This window comes from Anser cygnoides, chromosome 9 (assembly GCF_040182565.1).
Source record: "Anser cygnoides isolate HZ-2024a breed goose chromosome 9, Taihu_goose_T2T_genome, whole genome shotgun sequence".
NCBI lineage: Eukaryota > Metazoa > Chordata > Aves > Anseriformes > Anatidae > Anser > Anser cygnoides.
Window position 1 is genome coordinate 10,360,601 of NC_089881.1, and position 27,575 is coordinate 10,388,175.

The 27,575-nt window shown below is 44.0% G+C and overlaps 3 protein-coding genes across 11 annotated transcripts in view; all 3 read left to right on the plus strand.

The window, feature by feature from the left end:
• The window catches only part of ARMC8 (armadillo repeat containing 8), a 62,971-nt gene extending 58,576 nt beyond the window's left edge, over positions 1-4,395 (plus strand). For all 8 annotated transcript variants that reach the window (XM_067002122.1, XM_067002120.1, XM_067002116.1 and 5 more), the window contains 2 exons: positions 934-1,027; positions 1,829-4,395. In XM_067002122.1, coding sequence (XP_066858223.1) covers positions 934-1,027; positions 1,829-1,862 — 128 coding nt within the window. In that variant the 3' untranslated portion in view covers positions 1,863-4,395. The remainder of the gene's footprint in view (positions 1-933; positions 1,028-1,828) is intronic.
• A 141-nt stretch (positions 4,396-4,536) lies between these two features.
• Positions 4,537-13,197, plus strand: NME9 (NME/NM23 family member 9). 2 transcript variants are annotated; one of them, XM_048077184.2, is made up of 6 exons: positions 4,537-5,916; positions 6,138-6,263; positions 9,123-9,180; positions 9,645-9,748; positions 10,794-10,865; positions 11,170-13,197. In XM_048077184.2, exons 2-6 carry the CDS (start codon positions 6,231-6,233, stop codon positions 11,299-11,301), a joined length of 399 nt encoding a protein of 132 aa, XP_047933141.1. In that variant the 5' UTR covers positions 4,537-5,916; positions 6,138-6,230; the 3' UTR covers positions 11,302-13,197. The 2 variants fall into 2 exon arrangements, with proteins under 2 accessions (XP_047933141.1, XP_066858231.1); XM_067002130.1 differs by having other exon boundaries at positions 4,537-6,263.
• A 106-nt stretch (positions 13,198-13,303) lies between these two features.
• The window catches only part of VPS8 (VPS8 subunit of CORVET complex), a 77,450-nt gene continuing 63,178 nt past the window's right edge, over positions 13,304-27,575 (plus strand). The window contains exons 1-7 of the mRNA XM_067002096.1: positions 13,304-13,526; positions 13,938-14,006; positions 15,717-15,847; positions 17,147-17,240; positions 18,203-18,235; positions 19,594-19,648; positions 26,906-27,030. Of these exons, the coding sequence (XP_066858197.1) occupies positions 13,389-13,526; positions 13,938-14,006; positions 15,717-15,847; positions 17,147-17,240; positions 18,203-18,235; positions 19,594-19,648; positions 26,906-27,030 (645 nt within the window). The 5' untranslated portion in view covers positions 13,304-13,388. The remainder of the gene's footprint in view (positions 13,527-13,937; positions 14,007-15,716; positions 15,848-17,146; positions 17,241-18,202; positions 18,236-19,593; positions 19,649-26,905; positions 27,031-27,575) is intronic.

The following is a 27,575-nucleotide window of genomic DNA, read 5'->3' on the forward strand; positions in this document are numbered from 1 at the left end:
TCCAAGTCTAAGGAGGCAGTGGAAAGTTATCGTTGGAGGGAGCAGGTTCACTGGAGAGGATAAATGGCAACTGATTAGAAAGGGGACATGTTGGAAAGGAATTTCCCCCAGCATGGATGACTTAATGGGTTGGGTAGTGAGAGTCTGAAACCAGTAGAAGGACTTGTGGGTGAAACTGGAAGGAATGGAGAAGGCATTCAGTAAGAAGAGCCATGGCCTGGAACAATGGAAAGTAACCAGGAGGTAGCTGAAGGATGCTTCTGCACAAAAAAATGTGATTTTGTTGTGAGGAGTGGAGAGGGCAAATGGAGGCCTTCGTGTGGAACTGGAAGGAATGGCAGGGGAAGGGTGGGTGGGAGTTTGTGTGCTTTGAGAAATGGAGCCAGGAGGAGGACTTTGTTAGATGGATGACTTACTGATGATTTACAGATGATTGACCATGCTGCTCTTCAACAAAGAAATCGGTGTCTCTAGGGTATCTTTTTCCTACTCCTATTCCACATCTCTCAGGTGACAGAACTTTATTCAGCGTGTGACACTTAGTTATGCTCCTGGTGGTTTTCTGCTTGCAGGCATTGCACAGTGCTACAACTCAGACTCAGAAACATACCTCCAGTTAAGTGTTCTCTGCATCCAAATCTGAGAGATGAGAGTAAAGAAGCTTGACTTCATTTGCTTGCTTTAGGATCAAATGTGTTCAGGCTTTTGCCTTCAAAAATTTATTCTCTTTACACTCATGCACGTTAAAATACAAAAAAGAAACTAGAGCTCTCTTTTGAAGTAGCCACAGCTGGGGGAGTTTTTCATTCCTGTGTTTTAGCTGAACTGTGTTCCATAGCCCCTCCTTAGGCTGTTTTCAGTTGCCACTCCTTTCTTCTGTTCTGCATACATTATTTTCCGTGGTATTCCCAACAATGTGATTTATTGTTGTAGGTTCACAAGAGCGCCAAGATAAACTACGAGACATGGGAATAGTAGATATTCTACATAAATTGAGTCAGTCATCAGATCCAAATCTGTGTGACAAGTAAGTATAAAAAAAAAATAATCCAGAAACAAGATTAGATGGAAATCTTTGTTTTTAATTACGTTATCTTCTTCTGGGTTGCTGAGTTGGATTGGATCTTGGAAAGGCCAGTCAGAGGCATGATAGCATGGTTGGGAGGTGTTGGGTAAAAGGAACAGCAAAACACTTCAGGGTGTAGTAGACACTGAATTAGCTGAAATACTGATGAAACTGCAACCATAGATTTTTGGGAGGTATTCTTAAAAAATTTGTGCAATGTTAGGTCACGTCTATTGCAATCCTACGCTGACTGCTGCTTTCCTGCTTCTCACCTCCGTTCTATGTTTTTAGTAGGGACAGTCTGACTAACTTGCCTCTAATGTGTTCTGAGTTACTGATTGTAGCATTGGATTTCTCAGCTAAAGGACCTGTTTTTCATGGTGCATCTGTATTACAGAAGAATTGCTTTTTACCAACTGAAGGGAGATTTTTTTATGTTTAAAAAAGTCTGTTGATAACAAGGTTCAATATGCTTCTTAATTCCCACCATACTGGCCAGTTGCTAAGAGTATGCTGAACATCTAATATTCTTGATGAGATCATCTTATTCTTCGGCGTGGGCTGTAACCAAGAATCCACCCTGCACCTAACATTTCTGCACCAGAAACTAGATTCTTCCAAACTGAAGGAACCAGCTGCTTGGCTTCCTTTCACCTTGCTAATTCATCCTCCCTCTTACTGGCATAACTCATAGTTTTGGACAGAAAGTTGTTGACGATAAAGCCGAACCCCAACATTTAACAGGTTGTTCTTCTCTTGCAGGGCGAAGACAGCACTCCAGCAGTATCTTGCATGATCAAAGACTAATTGAATCTATGGACACCCCTCATGTCTACTTAAGGAATAGCAGGAGATATTCCTGACTCCTTATATTTGCACAAGTCACCTTGGGCTGCATTTTTCTCAGGTGCAGGGAGCTGCTTTGCAGAAACAGTTTAAATGATCAGGTCTCCAGTGCACTTGAGAATTTTTTTTGAGGTAGTTTCTTTACTCAGAGGACTCTTGGGGGGTTGTTTTGTTCTTTTGGTTTTTTTTCCTGAGCTACCTGGACTTTCGAATAGAACAATCAGTCGTCATTTTCCTTTTGGGCCTACAATTTTCTGCTTTTGCTGCAGCCTGCGTGTGTGTGGGAGTGTTTGAGTGTGTGCGTGTGCTTGGATGAATGTGCGTGGGTGTGATACCTCAATTTTGTTTTTCCTTTTTTGTGTGAAAATCTTTTTCTACAGGTTTTCAAGGGTTGACCATTGTTTGCTGTACGAATACTTCAGTGAATTATATACAGTTTGAATGAAATGTTATTTAAAAAAAAACTGTTGTATCCCATAAAGTTTATTTTGAATTTTGAACAGATGAATGTTTTTAAGTAAAATATATGCATTTCTGAACTTCAGCTTAACTTAAATTATACTACCGTTCTAAAGAGGAAAATAGAGGGAGACAGTAGACCCCAAATTATAAGCAGCACGTTCTGTACTGACAAGATCCCAGAGTTAGCATTTTGTTGTCATACAAGGTCACTTGGTACTGATAACATACTCAAATCAATGGAATGGGTCAGCTGGATTGTTTTAGGTTCCTGTACATTTTTTAGAAGGCTCATACTTTAGAGTTAGCATGACTGACTCTTTTGGAAAGGAACAGGTTGCTGCAATATCAGCATGCATAAGCTATTGCTTTAGAAGCTAAGAATTTGCTCGGATAATTGCTGGAGGGTTAGCTTATTTCACTGGTGATAAGTATTTGCTGATCACTGATATCAATAGAGTGAGCAGCATCTTGCAAAAGCTACACTTTCAAGAGACCAGAAGAAGCTGGCAAGCAATGATTAAGGGATTGCTTTTGTTTTGCATCCTTTGCCTCCAGACATAGTTAAGTGACTTACAAATTATTTCCATTAACAGGTGCATTAAGTTGGGGAAAGGAATGGAAAAAATACTATTTTTTTTCTTTTTACTCAGTCACGTTGCTATAAATTTTGTGTATATATGCAGATATACACACTTGCATGGATTTGGATACCTGGATTATAAGCAAGGGGATTTTACTACATTCAGAAGCTAGATTGTCCATAAGTTGCTGAAATTGTGCCTGTAAGTGTGGAGAAAAATTGTGAGTACAAACGAAGAAGACAGTGTAAGGTTAGGCTGGAACGCAAGACCCACCCAGTGGCGGCAGGAGTCAAATAAGCATAGAAAGAAATGAGAGCAACAAGGAGCTCTCCTCCTTGCAGTTTCAGGGTTCTTGCTTTCTTCCCGTGTCTACTTCTGATTTCAGTTTAGACTATAGTTTTAATAGTCATAATGTCCAAACACTATATTTATGTAGCACTAACAGGCACGCTAAAGATTGCAGCCTATGTCTTAAACCAAATCTTTCTCGTGTTACATTGAGCTTCAGGAAGGCCGCAGCAAGAAGAGAGGTCTGTAACTTTGCTAACCAATTTTGATAAGTATCTTAATCTTTAATCCTAATCAGAAGGTCAACTTGCGATAGCCTTACTTTTTTTCCAAGGTAACTACTTGTGTCAGAAAACGTGACCACAGTTTGGCCTGGAATTTGAATGTGCTATGTATCAGATAATTTACCACATGATTGCAGAGGAGATATATACATTTCATGTAATTTCTTCCACTCTTGAAAGACAAATAAAAGCAAGCACCTGACACTTTTTCCCCAGGCATTGCAGTAAGTGACTGGCAGTTTTTTAATGTCCTTCTGCAAATTTTTTGTGATGGACTTTGGGGGCTGAACAAAAAGAAAAGTGAAAATATGTGAGAACTTGATAAATATCAGTACCTCAGAAGTGAAGTCTTATTTATAAAAATCAATCACATCTTTTTGCTTGAACTCGGAGAAAGTTCTGAGGCAGGTATTACAAATGTAAAACTTCAGTGTGCATCTGGCTTCTAAATTCACACTCCTGCTATGTACATTTAGGAACTCAAGTTCTTACATATCTCTTTTTCCCCTCCTCCTCCATTCACGTTTCTAAAAACAAATCTAAGTTTGATGCTATAAAACTTCGGTGCCTAAAAGTGTTCAGAAAAAAAGGTGAGTAAAGTATCTATGTACATCTTTGAGGTTGTTTCCTAAAATTCTACCAGAAAAGCTTAAAAAAAAAAAAAGTAAAAATAATAAAAATGCTCAGACAATCTCGTTGCTGCATGAGGACAGTTGACATTTTCCACAGGTGTGAAGTTGATAGGACAAACTGTTGGATGAGAACATTTTTACATTCAGTTAAGCTTTGTGAATAATTTTTGATGTTGCTATAGGTATGTACAAAAAGAAGAAAATGAATACTGTAAATAAAAAGAACTTTACCAGAACACCTAGGTTTTTCTGAACTTCATGGAAAAATCTGAGCTTTCTGTGCCATCTTCTCCACAGCCTTGTAGTTGCTAGCCTGAGACTTACAATGGGAGCAAACTTGTTGGCCAGATGTTTACCTGCTTTGTTTGGGCGGCGTTGTTTGTGAGTTACAGAGTTGCTTGCATCACCAAAACAAGTAGAGCTTGTCTGAACAGGATACACATCCTCAGATTTCTGGCACCCTTGTGCCATCTCTCTTCTAGAAAACCAGTTGTAATCAATTTTGACAAGTATGTTCAATCTTTGTTCAGAGGGTCCAGTGATGATGTTCAATCTGTGAACGTGTGTCAAAAAGCACAGTTTTGCATGGAGTTTGGCGTGGTAGTTATCCGACAACTGGTACACTTGGTTGTACCTCACCACCCCCAGCTTATTTGGAGCAGTCTCTCCCACTGAAAGTCAAATGAGATTGAAAATTTGCCTGTTGTTCCTGTCACAGATTCACATCATGATACGGTATTGAGAGAAGCTATGTGATGTGCTCAAAAGCATCTTGTGTCGGTATGGTTTTAAGGCAAGCGTCTCATATTTTTTAAAATCTATTTACAGATTTTAGCTGTGCAGTAGCTGCTACACCTCCAGCATGAAACTGCTAAAGCGTAAGGCAGAAGAATAATGGAGGTGCGTGAAATTAAATTCTTGAAGACTACAAAATTGGTTTACTAAGAGGACTGTCTAGTAATCCTAAAATGTAAGGACATGGTACGTGTAAACATGTAAAAATTCAGTTGTGGTCAAAATGATCGGGACTTTACTGAAGGCTTATTTCTACAAAAAGCTTCTGGGGGTGTCCAGGGGTGCAGCTTGCTCCTCTGAGCTGGTGCTGGAGGCACTGAGCAGTGTTCCTCGGGCTTGGCAGTGGCAATGAGGGAGAGCAGTTGACGTGCCAGAAGCCAGACTCTCAGCCAGGAGAGACCTTGCCCAGCTGGAGGCCACCGCGCGCCATGGGACAAGAAGCCCCACTGAGGCCTGCGCCTGGAGCCCAAGGACCCCAGGGACGGGAGTCAGCGGGGTGAGCAGCAGCCCTGCCGAAATGGACATCGCCCTGCGGGCCCGAGTGTGACCCAGCAGTGTGCTCTTGTTGTAAATGAGGAGGGGAAAAAGCTTCTAAAGTTGAGCTGCATTTGGAGTGGGGCCAGCGGCTTACCCCCCACCTCTGCTCGGTGCTGGGGAGGTCAGGGCTGGCTCCAGCGCCCCACGCTTGGAAGGGCCGGGGCGGGGGGGAAGCAGAGCGGGGGGATGCATAGTGGGGCTGCGGCCATGGGCTGGCGGCAGAGCTGGGCGGGTTTGCCAGGCAAAGGGGAGGCAGAGGGGCTCCGAGTGCAGCTGCTCAGAGGGGAATCACAGAGGTGACGGAGCCAAACCCTCCTGGCTGTGGCACAGACGAGAAGGGGGAGCGGGGCAGGCTGTGCTGCTGCTCCGCCCCGCGTTGCCAGGGCTGCGGTAGCAGCATTGGGGTGCTGCCAGCCGCCGCACAGGTACCGCCAGGCCCTGGCCTTGTCCCTTCTGCAACCCCCAGGGGACAGGGTGGGGGGCCTCTGCTGCGGTTTTGGAGGTGTGCGGCGGTTCAGGCCCTGCAGCAGCACTTCATCTCCAACCACGCACCTCCAATCCCTCCGACTGGGCAGGGATGATGCAAAAGGCAGTATGTCCCGGAGAGAGGAGTAAAGACAAGTGAAAAGCTTTCTCTGTGGTGCAGGTTGACCAGCAGCTGGATTCGCATAATTAGAAGACTTCTGCTGTGCTTTGCACTGGGGAGTGCTGCTCAAAGGACCCTTGTTGCTGTAGGAGAATGGCTGCAAAGAAAAAGGAGGTAGTCCTTCAGGTCAGTAGGAGCCAGCTGTGATAGAAATGCCTTTTAAGACATCTTTTAAACTCACAACAGTGGAAAGAATGATGTTCAGTCCTAGGGTAACTTGCGTTCTTCTGGCAGAGCCCTATTGCGAGGACCTCGTGGTGGAAACGTATTCCTGAAGGCAGGTGGGAAGCATGGGAAGCAATGGCAAGTCAGCTATGTCCCCTGGAGTCAGGGGTGCAGAGAGTTCACTGCAGGTTGCATTGAAGAGCTGTTAATGTGCTGGCACTGTCCTGTGGTGTGGCTGCTTTCAAAGAACACGCATTTATGTTTCACAGGAGAATTGTTCATAGGACTTCCAGAAGTAGGGACTAGGGGGGAAGAGGGCATTCTCCTGCTTGTTTGGTGAGTCTCTCACTGAATATTTCTGACCAGTACACATATTTAGAAAGGTTGCTGCAAAGCTGGAAAAAAGTTAGGAGGTGCAAGAAGAATTCAAAGGCTGAAAAAACTATTTCACAGTGATGCACAGAAGAATTTTTCCCTATTTACACTGTGCAAGAGACCTCATGATGCTTTGTTAGGAGGGGGGAGGGGATTTCTGAGGGCAGATTAGCATGCAAAATCATAGAAAAAGCCAAAAAGCAGGTCATTAACATCTTGAAATTTTGAAGTCCTTTACATGAGAGAGATACTGAAGGAAAAAGTACATAACCTTGTTTGTTCACTGTAAGAACTGGAAAACATGGGGTGAAAGTTTGAGCGTTTGTATAAGAAGAGAAGGATGATCGCTTTGTTAAGCTAAAAATTATTTATGCTGTTGCTTGTCCCACTGTGTTCCTGTGTGATGGGGAATGTAATTTAAACAAGATTTTTCACCTTTGGCAGCTGAATATGCACCCAGCTTAGGAGAGCCTGGTCTAGGCTTGCAAAAGTGTGGTTGTTCACACCTGCAGGTGGTTGTGAACCTCGTGTTGGACACAATGTGATGTCCTAGAAAAGTTCTGGTTGTATTAGAGAACAGCAAGTCCTAGCTGCCTCTGGGCATTCAAATTAGCAAAGCACTTTGAACAGCGTTGGCATTGCTTTCCAAGTCCATCAGTCGAACTTGCAGTCGAACTCGTTATTGCAAATTATAATCATCATAAATGAGTTGAACTTATTAACATTCTTGAAACACTATGAGAGTGGTCCTAGCACTGATGATACCTGGAATAATTACATTTCTTAATTCTGCAGATGTTTGCTGAAAAAAATTAGGCTTGGGTTCACATGCTGAACAGGAAAACAGACAGATGTTTGAACAACTCCCCATTCTGTGAGTGCGGCGGGGTGCTGGAGAAACCGTACAATGTGACCTCCAGTAACGTCTCTGAAAATCTGTAAAAGGCTGCTTAATTTGCATGGGAATTTCCACTCTTCAAATTCTTTACTTTGCAATTTTAAAAGTCCTTTAATGTGTGTTCGTGTTAATTATTGAATAGTAGCTAGCCTTATTGCAACATACTGTCTTCCAGCGTAGACAAAATGTATTTAGGATTAATGATACCGAGAAAGTTATTAAGAATCTTCATTGTTCACTATCAGCACAGCAGCAACAAACTGCATTACCAATGTGATAACGAGAGTGATTCTTTAAAGTCACTTCTTTGAAGAGTCAAGATTTTCAGAACAATTTGTTTAAAAAATATCAAACACTACTAACCCTGGGCTTCCACCCTTTTTTTCTCCCCTTTAAGTCCAGCTCAGCATTTTTAGCATGTCCTGTTGACATGGTTAGTATATTGTGTTATTGCTGACACTCAAGTAGCTTGTGCTGAGCCTTATTTATTTATTTATTTATTTATTTATTTATTTTCTTTGCAACAAGACCCTGTGAAAATTATTCTTTGTTGCTCTCGCGTGACCTACACTTAGAGAAATAGGCTGGTCAGCAAAGGAGGTTGCTGGCATTATTGGAGACCAGGGTGGTGTTCTAACAGCGTGACCAGTCACGGGGGTCACTCAGTTCCTGCTTCAAGCAAAGCTGCCTGGAGTGAGGGAGGAAAGAAACTACTAATGGAGGGAGAGAGGGGTTGCAGCTGAGAAGGATAAATGTGTCCTTGGGGTTGGTGAACAAGTCAGCCTGAATGCTGCTTTCACAGCTGCAGCCTTAGGTGATCCCTCAGCTGCAGCCTCTTGTCTTGCACATCAAAGGACCCAGAAAGCACAGAGCGGTGTCCTGTAGCTAAGATCGAGACTGGGGCACAATAAATCCAGATACCCGCCACCACCTGGTAGGTTCAGCTGGGAGACTGGTCATTTGGCCATGATGCTGATGCCCTGCCAAGATGCAGGGGCTGTTTCCTCAGTTGGACCCCAGAACAACTCTTGGTCTCTCTGCAAACTGATGCGAGGGTCTGCAAGCAACCAGACTGTTCAAACGGTTGCTGCAACTAAAAGGGGGAGGGCTTGCATTTGCCTGGATGCTCCTTTTCTTTCCATATGCCTTTCCTTCTTTCTGAGACAACTTAGGTCTCTAATCCATTGAACTGCTCCTTGGGGCTAGCTGGCTTGCTGGTGGGTCTCTGAGAGCTGGCATCCGGTAGTAGCAAGAGCATGTGGGAAGGAGGGGAAGAATAAGAGTTTGGGGGCAAGAGTATCTGAATTCAACTGACTGCGTGGTTTTTCTGAGAGGTCTCCCACCCATGTTCTAGCACAGCTTGGCACTGCCCGGCTGACCAGAAGTGAGAGGATTGCAGTCAGAAGTTTTTTTCTGAAGTGTTCAGATAGCAATACCTCTGTATGTCTGATGTCTGTCTTACGTGCAAGAATGCAATGATCTGTCAGTATGTTTACAGCTACCTGATGACTTACTGTTGCTCTTACTGTTTTTAAATTTTCACACAGATTAACATCAATAGCCAGGAACTCTGGGAAGAAATGCTGTGTCTCAAAGGCCTCATTGGTAAGGGCTTGGTCAACATAGGAGGTTTATTTTTTTCTGTGTTAAAACGACTCCAGTCCTGTCAGGAATCAGTTTCTACTGGTATGCATGTTTCAGTCAAACCCTCTGTTTCTCTTGCCGTGAGTGGAAGGAACAAATAACCCTGTAGATGCAAGACTAGCTGGAGATCAGTCTTGAGAGCTTGAGAGGTTCAGACGGACCTTAAGCGTATCTCCTTCCCTAGGAGGGTGGTGCCACAGAAGTCACCATGGGGTACCTCAATTCTCAGAGGCTTTCAAGTTTATTATTATTGTACTAAAATTCTCAGAGGTTTTCAAGTTTCTTATTATTGTACTAACAACCTTTTTTGTAGTCCCCTTCCAGAAGATTACACTGCAAAGTGGACAAGTGCACAAGCCAGCCTATTGGTGTATGTCTAAAAAGGCTCATTTTGACCTTTTTCTTATACATTTCCATGCTTGTAGTTGTTGATGCATTTCAAGCCTGGTGTGGTCCCTGCAAAACAGTAGTGGATCTTTTCCGAAAAATAAGGAATGAAGTCAGCAGTGATCTCCTGCATTTTGCTGTGGTAAGATCCAATTTGGCACTGCTTAAAATAACCATTGCCCTCAACTTAGCAGGTAACTAAAGGCTGAAGTCATTTATCTTTCCAGTATTCAGCCAAAATGGTAACAGTGCAGGAGTTCCAGCTTGTGTAAGTCTGCTGGATGCAGGCAGTTGGTTACATCAATAAGAGCTTATATCATTAAGAATTTTTCAGGCTTGAACATTTTTTCAGATTTCTTCTGCAAAGGAGAAGACAACTTGAAGGCAACTGATTGTTTTTTTTCCCGTCTTTCATATTTTACCACAGTCCAGCTCTTGCTTTAGCCCTGCCAATAAACTTGCTGTTCTTCTTCGGCAAGATGACAAGTTTGTTGGCAGATGCGTGTTTACTGACATGGTGAACTTTTCACAGTACTTGTTTCTGCAGCGTGCAGCAAACTGCTTAAGCAAGTAACTCTAGACAGAATCGGTAGCATATGTATTCCTCTGATGTACAGGGGAGAGTCTGAAAGAGCTGGATTTGTTCACTTTGGAGAAGAAAAGATCTAATGGCTGTCTTCACCTGTCTAATGGAGTGTTATTAGAGAAGGCAGAGACAAATGTTTCTGAATGGTACATGGTAAAAGAACAAGAGGCAACAAGATCACCTTGTAGCAGGGAAGATTCCAATAGATACAAGGTAAAAAGAAAAGTATTCGCAATAGGAGTGGTCAGGACGCTGGCACAAGTTCCTGCAGAGGCGGTGGAGCACCGTTTCTTGGAGATGCTCAAAACTCCATGTCACGCAGCCTTCAGCAACCTCCAGCTGCTGTTCAAACTGCTGCTGGCAAAATCTCCCAGAGACATCTGCCTGCTTCTTGTGTCTCTGATGCTGAGCTGAGAGAATTGTGTCCTTGCTCTGACCAGTGTCATTTTAGCCCGTAAGCCTGGGGCACAGAGGTGCTTCGCTGTACGTAAGGGATAAGAGTTGGCAGTTGAGGATGTTCACGTCCAGTCTGTTGCATGTGTACTCCTCTGAAGCAGAAACATTTTTCAGAAACACCTGTTTTATTTTACATTCCTTTTAGGCTGAAGTTGATTCCATTGATGCTCTGGAAAAATACAGAGGAAAATGCGAGCCTGTCTTTCTGTTTTATGCAGTGAGTGACAATATTTTTACAATAGTTGCATAGCAATAAACATGACTTGTCAATGGGAACAACTGTCCTCTTTGAGAGCTGTCCTACTGCAGGACCTCACTCTGTCACATGCTGCTTCAGTTTGCCCTAAGACTGATCAGGAACAACAACGAAGGTTGTTCCAAAGTTTCCCTTTCTTCTCGAGCAGAGCAGCTCAGTCTGGTACACAAAGTGATATGTGATGTTCTCCTCTGGTGATTTCCAGAGCTCAGAGAGCTCCACTGTGAACTAACTTACTGACAGACTTGCTTTTCACACCTTTCAGGGAGGAGAACTGGTAGCTGTTGTAAGAGGAGCGAATGCACCGTTGCTGCAGAAGACCATTCTGGAACAGCTGGCAATGGAAAGGAAGGTTTTAGAACATGGAGGAGAGCGTGTGGTGGTAATCAAGCACTGAATCCTCAAGTAACTGTAGTTGTTCATGCCACAGGAGAGGTTCATTCTCTAGTGCCAGCATAGCTCTAAGTAGGGATACTTCCTTGTAAAAATACTTTTGTATGTCCTTTTGTCTGAATTGAGTCTGAAGTCTGGCTAACATGTCACTTGAGCCTCCACAAAGCTGTAGAGCCTACCTTGATGGAAGAAGCTGGGAAGGGTGATTGTGTTGTTTAAAACTTCTGTCCCCTTGTTAAGAGGACAGGTGATACATGTCATCCAGCATTTTCCAAGAGAAACCGTACTGTGTTTTGTCTTGACCTGTTCACCCACCCCAAGCATTAATTTTATTCCTTAAAGTTACCTTCTTGGCTTCTAGTTCCAGAGTCTCTAACAGGTCTGTTTGTGATGGCATTTCTCAGGCTGTGGTGGATGACAGTTCGTTGCAGTCTTAGTCATTTCTGTTCCTTGCTGTGCAGGACCTGCAGCCTGTACTTGGATATCACTATGTGCAATCAATCTGCCTTTCAGCGGCTCTGTAATATAGTGCTTGTGCGGTCTGTAGTGTCTGCTGTAAAGCTCTGGGTTGTTTTGTGACAACTATTCTCCTCCCTCCAGCAGCAATCTCTGGTGTCGGAGCCCAGCAAACTCCAGCGGCCTGCTGCTGTGAGTGTAGTAGGGGACAGTGTTTCTGAAAAAGTGCTTCCTTTAATTTGATCTCAACTTGCCGTGCAGTGGTATCGGTGAATCCCCCTAGTTCTCATATAGCAAAATGACTCGTACTCCCCAAACACCTTCTCCGTGTCACTGATGATTTCCTTAGATGGTTATTAAATCTTTCCTCTGCCTTGAGACCTCTGTCGTCATAAGTGTCACAACCCTGGTTTGGTTCCAGGTTCCTACTACTGCACTGCTGGTACGGGGTGTGTGCTTGGGGCACCTAATCCTGGGCGGTCCTGGGAGCTGAAACCAGAGCCAGCCGCAGGCCAACCCCTCCCCAGCCTAGCTGGTCTGCTGTGCTGCCGGCATGAGGGCAGCCTTCTCATGTGTGCTCTCCTGAATCGGGCATTTCCAAGGAACAAAAATGACTTTCCGGCCTGTAACCTGCTAGTCTTAGGGCATCTTCAAAATACAGAAGTTGTTGTGTTGGTAACTGCCAGCTCCTTCTGGGGGGCAGTGCTCTGGTGCTGCTGACTAGCCTGTTTCTGTGAAGGATTTTCCCCTGGCTTTTGTCAGACACCTGACGGAGAAGTCACAGGTGATGCTGGGCAGGTAGATCCTCTGCTCACTGCTGAGGATCTACAGGACCAGCAGGAAGAGTGGCTCCTGCTCAGCTGGAGGTGGAACTGGGGCCCTGCCTGGCAGACGCGCCTGGAGCCTAACAGGATGCTCAGGATGCTCCCTGCTCATCTGTCTGCTCTTGCTGCTAGGTACAAGACAAAGCCTTCTCCAAAGAGGAAGGAAATGGGGCTGCTTTTCGGGAAGAACAAGGGGAAGGCCAACTAGGTAGGGCAGGTACAGCTGCAGGATGCTCTTTTTGCCCTTGGTACGTGCCTTTGCTGAAGCTGGAACCCAAAACACCCCAGCAGCTGCGGCGGGGACACCGGGGCCCTTCCTCCGCGGGTGCCCCACCAGGAGCTTCTCCCCCGCTCTGACAGATCAGTACACGCCCCAGATCAGCACAGGGAGGCACCAAGAAGAGCTGAGGGTAGCTGTGGTGCCTGGCAGCGTTAGGCTCGAATTTCCAAGCGTTTGCTTCTTTCCACGGCGTGGGTGTTACCTCCTGGCCCTTCCCCTTGCCTGCTAGCCCGGGGAGGGCTATTGCAATTCCAGGTGCCTTTCACCTGGCTTGAACAAGTGCTAAATACTGAGCTAGCTGCACATGCTGCTCCCTTCCTCTCACTTTGCCTTTTTCTTAATAAATAAATAAATAAAAAATAAATAAATAAACTTGTTCCTGCCAGGGCCGCGGCCCCTTTAACACCGCGGGGGGAGCCGCAGCGGCTGCGCCGGCGCGGGGCGGGGCGGGCGCGTCTGGGGCCGCGGGTTCGAGTCCCGGCGGTGCCGGCCTGCTCCTGGCCTGCCGCCGCTCCCAGCCCGCTGCCGCCCATGGACGCGGCGCCGGAGCCGGGCGCCTGCCCCGCGGGAGCCGAGGCCGAGCCGGGCGGGCTGCCGGGTCTGGGGCCTCCCGCTCCGCGGCTGACCGCGGCGGAGCTCGACCGCGAGCTGGACTCCCGCAGCGAGCTGGTGCGGCCCCGACCCTGCGGCCCCGCGGCTCACCCTCACCGCACGGCCCGGCCCCGGCCCCTTCCCCGTCCCGTCCCCGCTGCCCCCTGCCTCCTGCCCTCCCCTCGGGCGGCAGCGGGCTGCTCGGGGCCTGGCTGCGCGCCCCTCGCAGGGCAGGGCGGGTGGGCAGCCGGTGGTGCCTCGCTGAGGAATTTCTCCTGTTCCTTTTTCTGTGCTAAATACCCCAAGTTCCACCTTCTAACGTCAAATTTCAGGCAATTAGTTTCAAATAAGAAAATCTGCGTATGCGTGCTGCGTTTGCGCAGAGGTAGATTAGAGGGGTAGATGTTTAGCTGCTTTTTCTTTAGTTAGAAATTTGCTCAGAAGGTGGGGTGGGCAACCTAAACTCAGTCTGTGGTTTCTGATGTCCAGATTGATGACAAAGAATTCGACATTCCTCAAGTTGATACCCCTCCAACGCTGGAAAGCATCTTAAATGAGGTGAGTGGCCTACCAGCCAGCTGCACTGCGAGGGTGGGCTGAGCTGAGGCACCGTGTACTCCTGTGGCTGTCCTCATATTTTCTTCTGGGAAATAAAATTGCATAACCCCATAATTTCCTGATGTTAATGGCTGACAAAGCATATGTTCGAGTAATTGCTGTACCATGAGTAAGACAGAGCTGCATTTTTCAGTCAAAATACTCGCAGCTGAACCATAAGGGGTTTCCATCGAAATTAACCGTGTTCAGCTGTGGAACTGGACAGAGTCACCTGGAGGCTATACTGTCCTTAAAGGTCAGGGGCATCAAGCAACTTTATTTTTAGCTTTAAAACAAACATACACAACCCAACTCTGAGCTATTTTTTAAGACAGGGGAGGAGATGAGAACTAGATTCTTCACAACTCCCTTTACGTGGTCTGTTTCACGTATTTAGCCCTGTGGTAGAAGTAACAAGCTCTCAATGCCTGATGTTGCAGGGGAGGACTGGCTTTGCCTCACACCCAGTTTTGTGCGTGTTTTCCAGTAGCTGTGTGAGTGCATGGTTTTTAGAAAGGTAAAAGAAGGGTGTGGAAGTAAAGGCAAACTCCAAGGTAACAGGCTTTTTAGCAAGTTGAGGAAATTGGTGGTTGGACTTCCAGTGAAACCAAGATAAAGGCAAGGAGTTTGGGACAGGTTACTTCTTTTAAAAAGCTACGTTAATAAAGGCATAAAATGTCCTAAACAGTTGGATATAGTCTCGGAACTAGAGGAATATTCGTCAGTGACTTGCTGCCCGTGCAGAAGGGGATATTGAGTAGTGGTGTACAGGGGCGTGACCTGTTTCTGCTGATGCTTTCGCTGGTGAAGGCAGGGGGAATGTACGGGATTTGGGTGGTACCGAAGTGGGAGCTGCAGTCACATCCACGTCAGGGGAGTGGAGCTGTGGTCACCCAAAGAAAACATAGGTCTGCAGACAAACAGAGTTTTATCCAGTGATATTTATCTCAGTGTATACAGGATGGGAATGACTGCTAAAGGATCTGCTGAAAAGGATTTTAGTGTGGAGCACAGTCTGACTGAGCACCTGCTCTGATCTCTCTATGTTTGGCAGTAGGTGGAGTATTTGTGCTCTTTGGCTCTGTGCTTCAAGGGCAACGTGAACCGTAAGGAATTTAGAAGACAATGGGGAGAATGGCCATTTAAAAATAACATAAAAACAATTCCAGGCAAAGGCTGAGGAGAGAGAGAGCACCAGCAGAAGACCCCAGTCAGAGCACAGTCAGCCCTCCTGTTGGCCGCGTTCTTGCTGAAGCCCCTGGGCTCATAGCAGCCAGCGGTGCTGGTAGACCCTTAGCCACTGTTTGGTCAACTGCCGGAGGAGCAGATGATAACAGTTCTAGGCCTTCTCTTGGCAACTGGAGACATTTGAGAACAGCTTACTTAAAAGTCTGTTAAAAGTTTGAAAGAGTAAATCATATATGGGGAAGAAAGATTTGTTAAAATCTTTCTACCCAGCCTGCATCTGTGAGTACTGAGAGTTCTGAAAACTGGTTCTTCAGCGATATCAGTTCAGTGAAATAATAGTTCTGTTTTTCTAAGGCAGACTGTCTTCTTATCCTCAGCTTCTAATTTTTTTTCCTGCTTTATTGATGCTATTTTTCTGTTGTTTCAGTTAGGTTGTTGTGCATTTTGAACGTTTACTAAGCTGTGGTGATTCTCTTCCTTCAGACTGATGATGAAGAAGAGTCTTTCATTCTGGAGGATCCTTTTCTCTTGAACATCGATAACACGGATACACATTCCTATGACACATCTTCTGTAGCAAGTTCTGACAGTGGGGACCGGACACACCTGAAAAGGTACCATGGCTGATTCCCTGGAAGGTTAAATGAATTTTAAAACAGCACTGCTTATATCCATTAGAGTTAGCCTGTTTGAGCAATAAGTGTATTTCATGGGAATGGAGTATTAAAATTTATTTGAATGTTAATGATGACATTAAAACGCTGAACCACATTGACTTTAAAGAAAATCTTTCAAAGATTTGATGGAAGTCTGATGACTTCCAGAGCCTGCAAGCAGCTGGTGGTATTTTTAAAAGGTGAGTGAACTGTTGTTGCTCCTGTAAGTGGAATGTTAATCTTGACATCTAAAAGCAGCCTGGAATGTGGTAGTTAGCTGTAATACTGCTGACTTGTCTCATTAATTAATCAAAAGTGAGGGCTTCATCCACATCCTGAGCCACTGCTATGGCTTTCTTACATGCCATAAGAAGTTGGCGTTTGGCTTCCTGTATGTTATGATTGTTACATGAGTGATTGCATAGGATACAAAGCTATGTGACAGTTTGTTGTGGTATATGCTGGTGAACTTACTGTCTTTGTTTTTTTCAAATAAAATGGGTCCTTACCCATAATATAGACTATTAACAACATGTTTTGTCAGCCTACTTGCAAGCTACGTGTTTATGTGCCTCTGGAGAGATAAGAACCAAATGTTTTGTGTGTTACTTCTGGAGTTTTGGAAGCTTGACTTTCTGGTGGAGCGTGGCAAAAAAAAATCTAATTTTCACAGGGCATTTCTCTGTACTGTGTGCTACAGTATGCCACAGCTTTTTAGAAGTTACTGTCCCATGTACACTTGTTACTTTTTAAAGATATTTTCTCCATAAACACCACCATTTACCTTTCACATAAAATCAGCTGTGTTTGATTCGAACGTTATTCTTTAAGCATACATTTAGTTTTCCCAAGGGTCTGTATTCTGCTAGTGAGCCTTTTTCAACTTTATATTTTCCTCAGATGTTCACCTTTAGAGGCTGGAGCTTCCTGACTCACTAAAAGCTGAATTAAAGAGCAAAAGTGTTGCTTTTGGGATTTATTAATAAATGCTAAGGTTTGCAGATAAATGCATGAAATTGAATATTTGTTTGAAGGACTTTCTTTTTCCCCAGGAGATGAGTTTAAAACAAATATTTTGCAGGTACAGTGGTACATTGTAAGCTTTGCTAATAATTTAATGTCCATTTGATTCTGGTCATGTGAGCTTCAGGAATAAGAATGCAGGGGTTATGGGTGCGTGCAGAATTTACCTATTGGTTTAGCTGTGGGTTAGAAAAAGTTCTAAAGCCGTATTTGGTTTGTTTCTTGTTTTCGTAGGAAGAAAAAACTCCCAGATTCTCTTTCTCTCCATGGATCAGTTATACGACTCTCGCTTCTGAAAGGAATTTCTGCCCAGATTGTATCTGCAGCAGTAAGTATCTTTTTCTGCTGGTTGCATTCATTAATTAAAATGCCAACCTGCTCTGTTGTAGAGGGATGTGTGCATTCTCTTCCCTTTCCCCATTAGTTCTGGATAATATTGATGTGTTTGCTACATAAAGTACTGCTAGGAATGTCTAGCTAGGAGTGAATCAGGTATTAGCTGAGATCTCGCAGCAGCAACGTGGTAGGTCCTCTTTAACACTAGTTTGTGTTGCTAGATGTCAGTAAAGCTGATGGGAAAAAAGAATATAAAACGACAGCAGTACTATTGTTCTGCTTGCTTCAAGATGCTAGAAACAGTTTTGCTTAATGCCTGCAGCAGACGCAGAATGCACTCATCCCAGGCTCACACGTTCCTGGGTCTGTGGCTGCACTTCAGGCCTGCCTGGAGTTTTAGCTGCTAGGGGAAAACTGACTGAGGCTGGAGTTAAGGCACTGATTTATAAAGCGTGTTATTTCTGCAGCACGCATGGTAGGCTTGTTAAAATAAAATACAGGTGACTCATCTCTGAGTGTTTTTAGGATGGTTGTGTGACTGGAGTCTGAACGTTAGTGTGCTGTAGCTAGTTGTTTTGTTGAGGGATGTACGGGTGAGCAACCCAAATGGGAAGCTAATAGCGTGTGCTTGAGAGCAAAGTGGTTTTGCATTGGATACCAGTGCTGTGTACGTAGAAAATACCGAAAATTGTTATTCAGGTGAGACTGCTTTGAGAACATGATAGCAACTTTCCTATGGAATTACAGGATGTTCTACTTGCTCTCCAATTCCGTGCGCTTTCACATTCTCTCTGGGTATTTCTAGCCAGTGGTTCTCTCTGCAGTCTCTGCCCTGCTGGAACTGTTAAAATGTAACTTGTGTTGGTTTTAATGTGTTCTCTAGTTCTACTTATTAGAGAGATGCATTGAGCTGGGAATTCTACCTCTTACTTATAACTTGTCCTGTTCTTCTAGGACAAAGTGGATGCCGGCTTGCCCACTGCAATAGTAAGTACTCAAATTCCAAGCACCGTATAGTTTTATAAGTTTGGTAAATTTGAAGCAGTAATTTAATACAGCTGATAAATGCATGCCCAGTCTTATCCTTGCCAAGAATTGTCAAATCAGGGTGGCAGAAGCAACGTGAAAGATCTACCTTCTGGGAGCAGAGTTCAGTCTTTCCTAAGTGCTCAACTGCCCCTCTGCTGACCAAGCCCCGCAAGTAGATCACCTAACATTTCCTCATGATGTAAGTGTTCACCTATGGAACACTTTGAATTTTCCTACCCATTTCTTCTTTGCCAGTCATTGCTTTGACTCCTAACAATGTTTTAAAGACATTTAAAATGAAATGATCATAAAGTGATGAGTTCAAAATCTCTGTTGCTCTGATGTAACTGAAATATGGTCTTAATGTATAAAATTTCACTAAAAGCCTTTTGAAGGACGCTTCTGTTTAGCAATTTGCACTAAATTTCTTGAAGTCAAGCATGCTAATTAAAATACATTGAAAGTAAAGCTGCCCGTAATCAGAGAAATGCTTTAAGTAGGTGAAATACTTAAATATTTCTGTCATTGTGAAATAGGTTTTAATATTTCATGAAGAAAACAAAGATGTACTTGGTCACTTTGACTGTAGTAGCAGCAATCCGTAAGAAATGATACTTTTTGATTAAAAAGAAAAACTGGACACTAGGTCTAAGGGTTGCACAGCAAAATTGAAAGCCTGTGTGTGACTGAGGTACACGTAGGATGAAAAACTATACTTATGTACTCCAGACTTTTAAGCACTTTACTTTTTTCATCTGACTTACAGCATTACATCATTTCTAGATCTGCTATGAAGTTTTACTTAGGTGCAGTTTGCAGGCACGATAGAACTCTTGTAGCTGTATTTAGCTCCACCAGACGGGAGTCGGAGTCTCTGGGCTTGCTGCACAATGTCTCTTCAGAGGACTGGTGCTGCCCGGGGTTGTAGAAAAGTTCAGATATGGATGTAGCAGCTCAGTGAAGAAAACCCTCTGAATATTTACACTCAGCTACCACACCAGAAGAATGAGGCTGACTTTACAGAGAAGGAACTTGCTGTGAGAACACTCTGAGCATTTGAATTTCAAAGAGCAGAGGAAAAGGCAGCCCCCTGAACCTGAGAAAATCTGGGTTATGATCATTCAGGTGTAATACTTTCTTTAGCTTTCATGTAGGAAATTTCTACCACTTGTATGTTAGAAAATGGTTGTACCTATAACCGTCTAACCTTCTTAGATCTCTCTCTGGTAAATTTTGCATGAGTGTAGTAAGACTTTAAGTGGTGGATTTGCGGCTGACATTTCTCAATTTTCAATCTTTCTGCATGACTTTTTCAGGCAGCATCAAATCTGATAGCAGTGGGGACTTCTCATGGGTTAGCACTGATTTTTGGTAAGTTAAAAATAAAGCTTTAATTTCTTTTTTTTGCACGTTAATGATCTTAACAAACAAAACAAAAAATCCCCAAACTAGCTAAAGATAGAATTGCAGGGTGGATTTATTTTAATATATTGTTTGTGCTAACTATAACATTCTTGCAGTAAAGAAATAAAGTACAAGTATTATTTAATTTGTCCTTATTTGCGTAGTTCTTGCTTCTGATCTGCTGGGGATTGGCATGTGGATATCAAGGAAGTTAGCTCCTTGGCCGTTGTATAAAGAACCTTTTCTGCATTTTTATATATAACTTACTCTGTTTTGATGTCGAAGAAACCAGAATCAGTATGCATCAGTCTTGTACAGTATTAATCTTCTCCCCTCTGACATAATAGCTGCCAGGATTAGGAAAATTAAGTGGATTCCTTGAGAAGGGGAGCTTCTACCCATAGCTACCTGCAGACTTGCATCATAGGCTTCACCTTCCCTGACCTTCTCTTGCACCTGTCACCTCTACATCCCTTCTTTCTGTTGTTCTTTCTCTTACCACCAACCTGCCTCAAAGTCAATACAATTAAAATTAAAAATATCTGAGCGTGTGCCTCTGACTAGCCAGTTCAACAGTTGGGTAAGAGCTGTTGTTGAAGTGCTCCCGTACCCATCCTGTTTGTGTGCATTATGTCTGTGCAGCACCAAATTCTTAACAATTTTAGAAGTGCAATTATGTTTTCTTTCAAAGTTGGCTGAAATTATTCGAGAGACCAAAAGTTGTGGGGGGACAGGGTACAACAGACAGATGGGAAGGACTGTGACAGCGTAAGACTCGCATCTTGGGAATCTAGAATTTAAACCATTTGCTTAATTCAAAATATAAATAATTACAGGATGTACTTAATCTGAGTGTAACTAACGTCTTTACTACAGTTAGCATGTAGTCTTAGTGAGATTTTAGGAGTAGGTCATCATGTTTTTTCTAAAATTTGCCCAGTATGTGGAGCTACTACAAAAGAATTTTTTTTTCTGTGATTTTCCTATCGCTGTCTTTCTATGCAGACACTTAATGAAGTTAGGAAGCTTTTGAACAAGAAGTTGTTCTCTGCAAATGTCATAATAAAGAGAGATTTTTAGCATTTTACATTCCAGAAAGGGCTCCGGGAGTATACATAAGCATGCGAAGAGGAAGGGTCGTTCTTTACTTTGTTATGACTATTTCTGCATCAAGCCCCACTCTAGAGGATTGATCACTGAGTGTCAGAGAAGCTTAAAATGCAGTGGTATTTCAGTTTTTATATTTCATAACATTTTGTTTCGTTCAGCAGGTGTGTATAGCGAAGTTTTCCTTGTTACGCTCTTGATTGGTTTTGGACCAACACATTTACTGCTATTTTCACCATGATCTTTGCATCTCTACATAGTTTGTAGCTTCCAAAGGCCATGTTGTGGCCTGTGGAATACTTGGCAGAATGCCAGCTTTTTTTCCCCGATTGAAAGGTCCTTGACTATTACTAAAGTTAACGCTTTAAAAATTTCTCTACATACCTGCAACAAGGGCTTAAAGTTTTCTGATCTATTGAAACCTATAAAGTTATTGTTTATACAGTCACATACTGGGCTGTATTATCGTAAGGGCATTCAGCGGGTGGAAGAAAAGATTATTTCCTTCTGCTTTGTACTTATGAGACCACATCTGAAGTCCCGTGTCTGGTCTGGGGCTCTTCAGTACAAGAGAGGCATGGAGGTACAGGAGTGAGCCCAGCGGAGAGTCACCGAGATGATTAGGGGGATGAAGCACATGGTGTATAAGGAGAGACTGAGAGAAGTGGGTTTCTTCTTCATGGAGAAGAAGAATCTAAGGGGATATTGTGTTGCTGTCTTCTACTACCTAATGACAAAGCATAGAAAAGAGAGAATTGGACCTTTCTCAAAGGTCCGTGGTGTTAGGATAAGAAGCAGTGGACTCAGCTTGCAGTATATGAAGCTCTGATTATTATTATTATTATTATTTTTACTATGTGAATGGTTAAGCACTGGAATAGGGGTTGAGAGAGGTTGCAGAATCAGCTTCCTTGGGATACACAAAAGTCAGCAGGGCCCTGAGCAAGCTGATCTCATCAACCCTGCTTGGAGCAGCAGAGTTGGGCCAGGGACTGCCATACCTGTCCCTGGCCCATAATAATTTAGGCCGTAACTATGTTGCAGCCTAAATTATTCTGTAAGTATGTGCTACAGTTTAAAGGTGATGAGGGATGGTATGTCATCCAACTTTGTTTCAGACAGAGTCAGGAATGATTCCTGCACACTTCTGTTCTCTTTTTGTCTTTAATTCACTGAACTCAATTTATAAACTCAGTTTTCCTCAGTGACTGCACACTTTTTAAACTGCTTAGTTTTAAAGCATTAGCTATATCGCAGCATCCTGGGTAACTGAACAAATCAAAAGGCCAAAAGTTACCAAAAGAAAGCACCATCAGCAAAATCTGAAGGTTCTCTGAGGATTATCACATATGCTGTTCTGTACTTCGCTCCTTTCTTTTATATTGATTTCTGGCTTTTTCTTTCCTCTTTTGGCCCTTTCTGTGTGGACTGAAAGGAAAAGGTACAGTAATACTGCACTGTGCACGTACCCTGCATGAACAACTCCCGTCCTGCCCGGTTTGCATGTTGATGTGCTAGGTTACTCTGTGCTGGAATTTAAGATGCCAGATAAGCAGCAAGAAAGAAGGCAGGGCAGTAACCAGTCAGTGGACAGTACTGCTGGCCAGTCTGGGAACTGGTTCTTGAATGCACGTGTACCAAACGCTTCCAAATTCTCAGGGCAAAAACAGAGGAACACGTCAATGTGCCATTTTTAATACTTCAGGGCAGGACAGGTCTGTAGCTGCTTGCAAAGGCATCGTTTCAGGGCAGGACAAAGCAGGGCTCTTCCATGAGATCACCATCTACCTATTTCTGCCTGAGAGCTCTGTGTGGGAGCGCTGCAGATCAGAGACCTGATGCAGGGAGCCGCGAGCCAGAAACTGGAACACGCGCACACAGACAGCAACTTCTGGAGCACCTGCTCGTGCACCGGGTGCGCAGCTGAGGAGGGAGCAGTGGTAGCCACAGGTGGTGTGCCTTAACCCCTGCTCAGAGTAACCGGTTTTATTAGCTCAAGCTGGGCAGGAGGGTTCAGCACACCCTGGTGTAGGGGATAGCTGTCGTGTCACTGAGGGAGAAGGTGTCCAGAGCCTGTTCCTTTAGCTCACGTCTATTGTTCTCTTGATCCCCAGGCCAGGGGGATACCTCCTGGCAGAGTGTTTTCTGGTACTGTGCTTAATAAAGGTGGGAAGAAAGCATCTCGTCTTAAAATTTGTAGTATCTGAGTAATTCTGCAGGAAATAAAGTAAGTCTTTCAACCTCAGGGAAATGACGCATTAAGGAACAGATCTGGTTGAAAACCTGAGCACTTGTGAAGTGATTACCTCTCAGGTGATATGCTTATTCCTATGTTCCAGAAGGTGACTTAGTTCATATTCACAGGCTTGTTTTTAATTTTCTACTTGTAGAGCTGTTTTAAAGTGCTATAGAGTTTTAACCTCAGACTTTGAGAGCAACACCAGTAGTTACTGCCAGAAATTTTTCAGATGAGGAACTGCTTTTTTTAAATTTCAAAATTAAAAATATTTTCTTGTCAATTGATAGCCATCTTTGTTTCAAGCATGAGGAAAAATGCTTTTTGATCCTATATCTGCCTTAATTAATAAAAAACTGATAGTCTGGAAAATCATCAGATCAGCTTTTATAACCTTCTGCTATCTTTGTTATTTCATGAGTTCGTTAATAGGAACTCGTTGATTCAGACACCTTGCTTTGTCTTGGAAGTGATTTCATCTATTTCATTTGTAGTTTTTAAAAATATATCTAATGGGTCCTTCTTGTCTGTCATCATTTGACTGGCTGGAAACAAAGACAAGTACCGGCATGTGTTTCTCTGGGGTTAGCTTTCCAAGGGATGATTTTGCAACTCTGAAAATGCATCTTGGGCAAGCGTTGGCACTTGCTTCTTAGGAAGGACTAACCTGAGTGTTACAAAGCATTTAATCTGCGGGTGAGGGTCTTGTTTATTTTGAATTGATATTGTGGTGGAGGCAAGAAGAAAATGGGTTTGGAAGTAGTACACATGTAAAGATGCAAAGCTGGATTTGAAGTAGTGATTCCAAAGCTCCTGCCCTTTTCAGAGAGAAAGCTGTGAAAGGTCTTCCTTTTCCATGTTTTACAGGAAACAGTTTATTGATTGACATACCAAGTATAGAGTGTGCTGACTTACTGGTAGGGTAAGCCGTCATTAAGCTGAAGTGAAAGACAAAGAATGCAATTCACCCTTTAATAGCAAAAGCTGCAGTATTCACGTTTTTTTAAACATATTTTTTTGGTTAGCAGATGGCCTCTTTGTAAATGAACTGTATTTTCAGACCTCTGGAAAAGGAATTTCTTAGGGCCTTGAAGGCACCATTTGGGGAATACCTCCCTGGGGAAACTTGTTTTTCAGCTGTAGCTACTTATCTGTGCTCTCTGAGCTTCCACCAAAACCTTCCACGAACTGCTGACTGCTGTGATCTATGCCGCGTGCTCCCTCGTCACAGTGATGTCAAGGTGTTTTCTAGTAGTGTGGCGGGGTTATTTTCACTTCCATCTCCTCCCAGCAAGGAGAGCTGTGTGCAGGGCAGTGGCCTTGTTTCGGAGGCGTTCCCCTGTCTCGTGCTGTGCAGCAGTGCTGGTGGCTGAAATGCCGCTCGCACCCCGCCTCTGCCCCCGGCGCAGAAGGAGCAGGGGCTCGCTGTGGCCCCAGGGCACCGGGCTGACCTTCGGAAGGCTCGACCTTGTGCTCGCATGCAGATGGGATGAATTGCACGGTGCTTTTCTCATTTCTTGCTTTAGTGATACTGCCGTAGCTGTGGCTCCATGTTCCTCGTACTGAGTGAGGGCAGCAGTTCACAGTACAGTCGCTCAAATTGCGTGCATCCTTATTTAAACATGAGCATCAGGGCTTGTAAAACTTCAATCTCTGAACAGTGCCTGGTGTGACTGACAGCGCTTGCAGAGCTGCTTCTGCACACTTTGAACCTTTGTGTTTTCTGTGGCTGTCAGAGGACTTTAAATTGAACATCATGCTAATTTAGGAAGTTAATGGAAAGCAGTGTTTTATGCTGTTTCTGATTATTGAACTGTGAAGAATAATCCTCACCTACCTGTAGCTTAACTGAATATCTCCTACAGCAGAGCAGTTTGTTTATGACACGTTTTGAAGCACAAATGAGCTAATGCCTGTTCTCCTTTGGAAATGCAACTCTTCTGTGCTGTTTGGCCTACGCCAGACAGGAAAGAAAGAAAAGGGAGAGGCTCCCTTCTTCCTGCAGCGTCAGCTGCTGCTCTGCTGTGCCTCCCAGAGCAAGCGAACAGTGCGTGAGCTGCCTGGGCTGCTGTCACCTGGTGAACAGATAATGGTTTTCGTAGATATGGCCAGCTGTAGGCCCCTTTCTCTTTTCCTCCCACAGATTTCAAGAGTGGGAGCACCCACTTGATTTCTGAGCACCTTTAACGTACGGTGTCCTCTTGACTACTGCTTTCATCATGTTTTAGATCAAAACTGATGTTTTTCCGCAACATATCTGAGCTTTCCTTGTATGTTTGCAAGACAGAGCATGGCCTTCTCTCTCTCCCACAGCTCCTTTGTCATTTGGTGTGCAGAACAAGTAGTGTTTTTAACATCTTCTCTATCCCTACCCCTCTGCTACCACCATCCAGATATTGCAAGAAAAGGATTGTTTTTTTGTTTTCTTTCGGGCCACTACTTAATAGAGCAGTCAAGTTTATTAAGATACGTGTAAGAAAACAAGCGATAGTGCGGAAAAAGTATTTCAATATGGCCCTAGCCTGTTTCTCCCCCCACTGACAGTGCTTTGGAATAATCCATTGGTTCAGGTGATCTTCTCACTGGTGTTTTTCATCCCTCCCACTTCTGTCTCTTCATGCTGGCAGAATTTGAAAGGTGACTCCCACTGTGTGCTCAGCCATCAATCTGTCTGCGTTACAGAGTACTGTTGGGGAGGAAATGAGAAATACTTCCATGCTCTGTTTCACATCTAGCACATCACTAACGGTGCTGCAGCTCGAATGGAGAAGTGTCCTGTGCCTTGGGCGCTACTTCCAGGGGGTTTCTGGTGCCCAGCTGCTGTCTGTTCCCCCAGATCCCGTCCTTTCTCTTCCCTGCTCAAGGTGAAATGCATGAACACGTTGTCACCATGGTGCTTCTGGTATATTTCAAATCTCTAGTCTTCATTCCAACAGTCCCCACAAAGCATCTTTTCTTCTTCCTCCCTCATTCAGAAGCAGCACAAAAATAGAGGGGTGTGTAAAACCAGATCCAGACCGTATGTTTTCTGAGCTTGTAGGAGCAATACACCAAAGACAGAGGGCTATCATTTGTAACGTCTGAAGTGCAGCATCCATAGAAAACAATCTGGGACCTCGTGATGGAAATGCACAAGAGCCCAGCAGGAACAGAGGTGCCTGTTTGTTGTGTTCAGGGGGCAGGCCGAGCACGCCCAGGCAGTGGTACAGTCCCTGGGAGGCTGTGCAGCCACGAGCACCTCAGTTGCAGAAGCCCGTGTCTCCTGGAAGGAAGTTGTGTCACAGCGTGTTGGTCGTTGCCGCTTCCTTTTAAAGTACGGACTGCGTGCACTGAAGCTCACAGAGCATTTTAACTGTTCAGTTATTTGGGGACACGCGGTCATTTTCTCTCTAGTATCTGGTCTTTATCAACAAAACCAAGGAATAAAAGTTACATAAAACTGCGCTTATAAAAAGCCTGTGTTGGGGATTTGTAGTTGATGTCCAAATCGCCATAAAGAAGCATGAGACCGGGAAGATAGAATTAATTTTGTCATCTTCCTTGCTGCCACTTAAGCTCCGTTGTAGAATAGTAAAAGCAAAGAGAGATATTGCTATGACTTTTCTACTAATTTCTTATTCAGTTTGTAATGCCTCTGCATTCTTATACTCTGCGCCTGTTTTCTACTTTTTAAACAAGTTTTTGTATTTCCCTGCAAGACAGTGTTCCGCGATCTCTGTACAAACAAGTGCTCTGATCTGATCTAAACTCATCATTAGGAACTTAACTGTAAGCCTATGAATCATTAATGTACCCCAGGTGAATTGTGTATGTAAATAATTGCATGACGTTAGAGAGAAAGAATGGTGATTAAAATGAACTTATTAATTCTTATGCTCTAGACCAAAACCAGGCCCTTCGACTGTGTCTGGGCAGCACTGCTGTTGGCGCCCAGTATGGGGCTATCTCGGCTCTCAGCATCAACAATGACTGTTCGAGGCTCCTGTGTGGCTTTGCGAAAGGACAGGTAATTCCCATACGATGAGATGGTCCAGTGCTGTGTCCTTCCTCAGACAGTTACTGCAGGGTTATCTACGTATGATAGGTGACAGTAGGCCCTGGGTGACAGTAGCTCCAAGCTGAGCGCACTCAGTACGTAGCTGTTATTTGTGCGGAGAAGCACCACGCGTGGCTTGACCTGTCCAGAGCTCTTCTGGCCAACCAGTTCCTGCAGGCAGTGAGCTGACCCAGATCATTTGGGGTAGGTTTCTGTGTAGGAAATGGAGAATACGCAGAAGATAGTGTAGGATTTAATTAATCGTGGCAGGTTGTGGCATAAGTTTTCTGATAAACAGAGATGTGCGATGGCCCACCAGGACAATCAGCTTAGTCTTTCTAGGTCACTTTGTAAGACCTGCACTTTGCAATTAAAGCTAGTTTCTGCTGTGGTGCTAACTTAAAATTATTCAAAGTTACATCTAGCCCCAAAGTTTTGTTGCTTCTGTTGTATAACAGCAGCATGGTTTCTTGAATGCAGGGAAAAAGGGTTTGAGTCTGCTGTTGTAGTTTTAC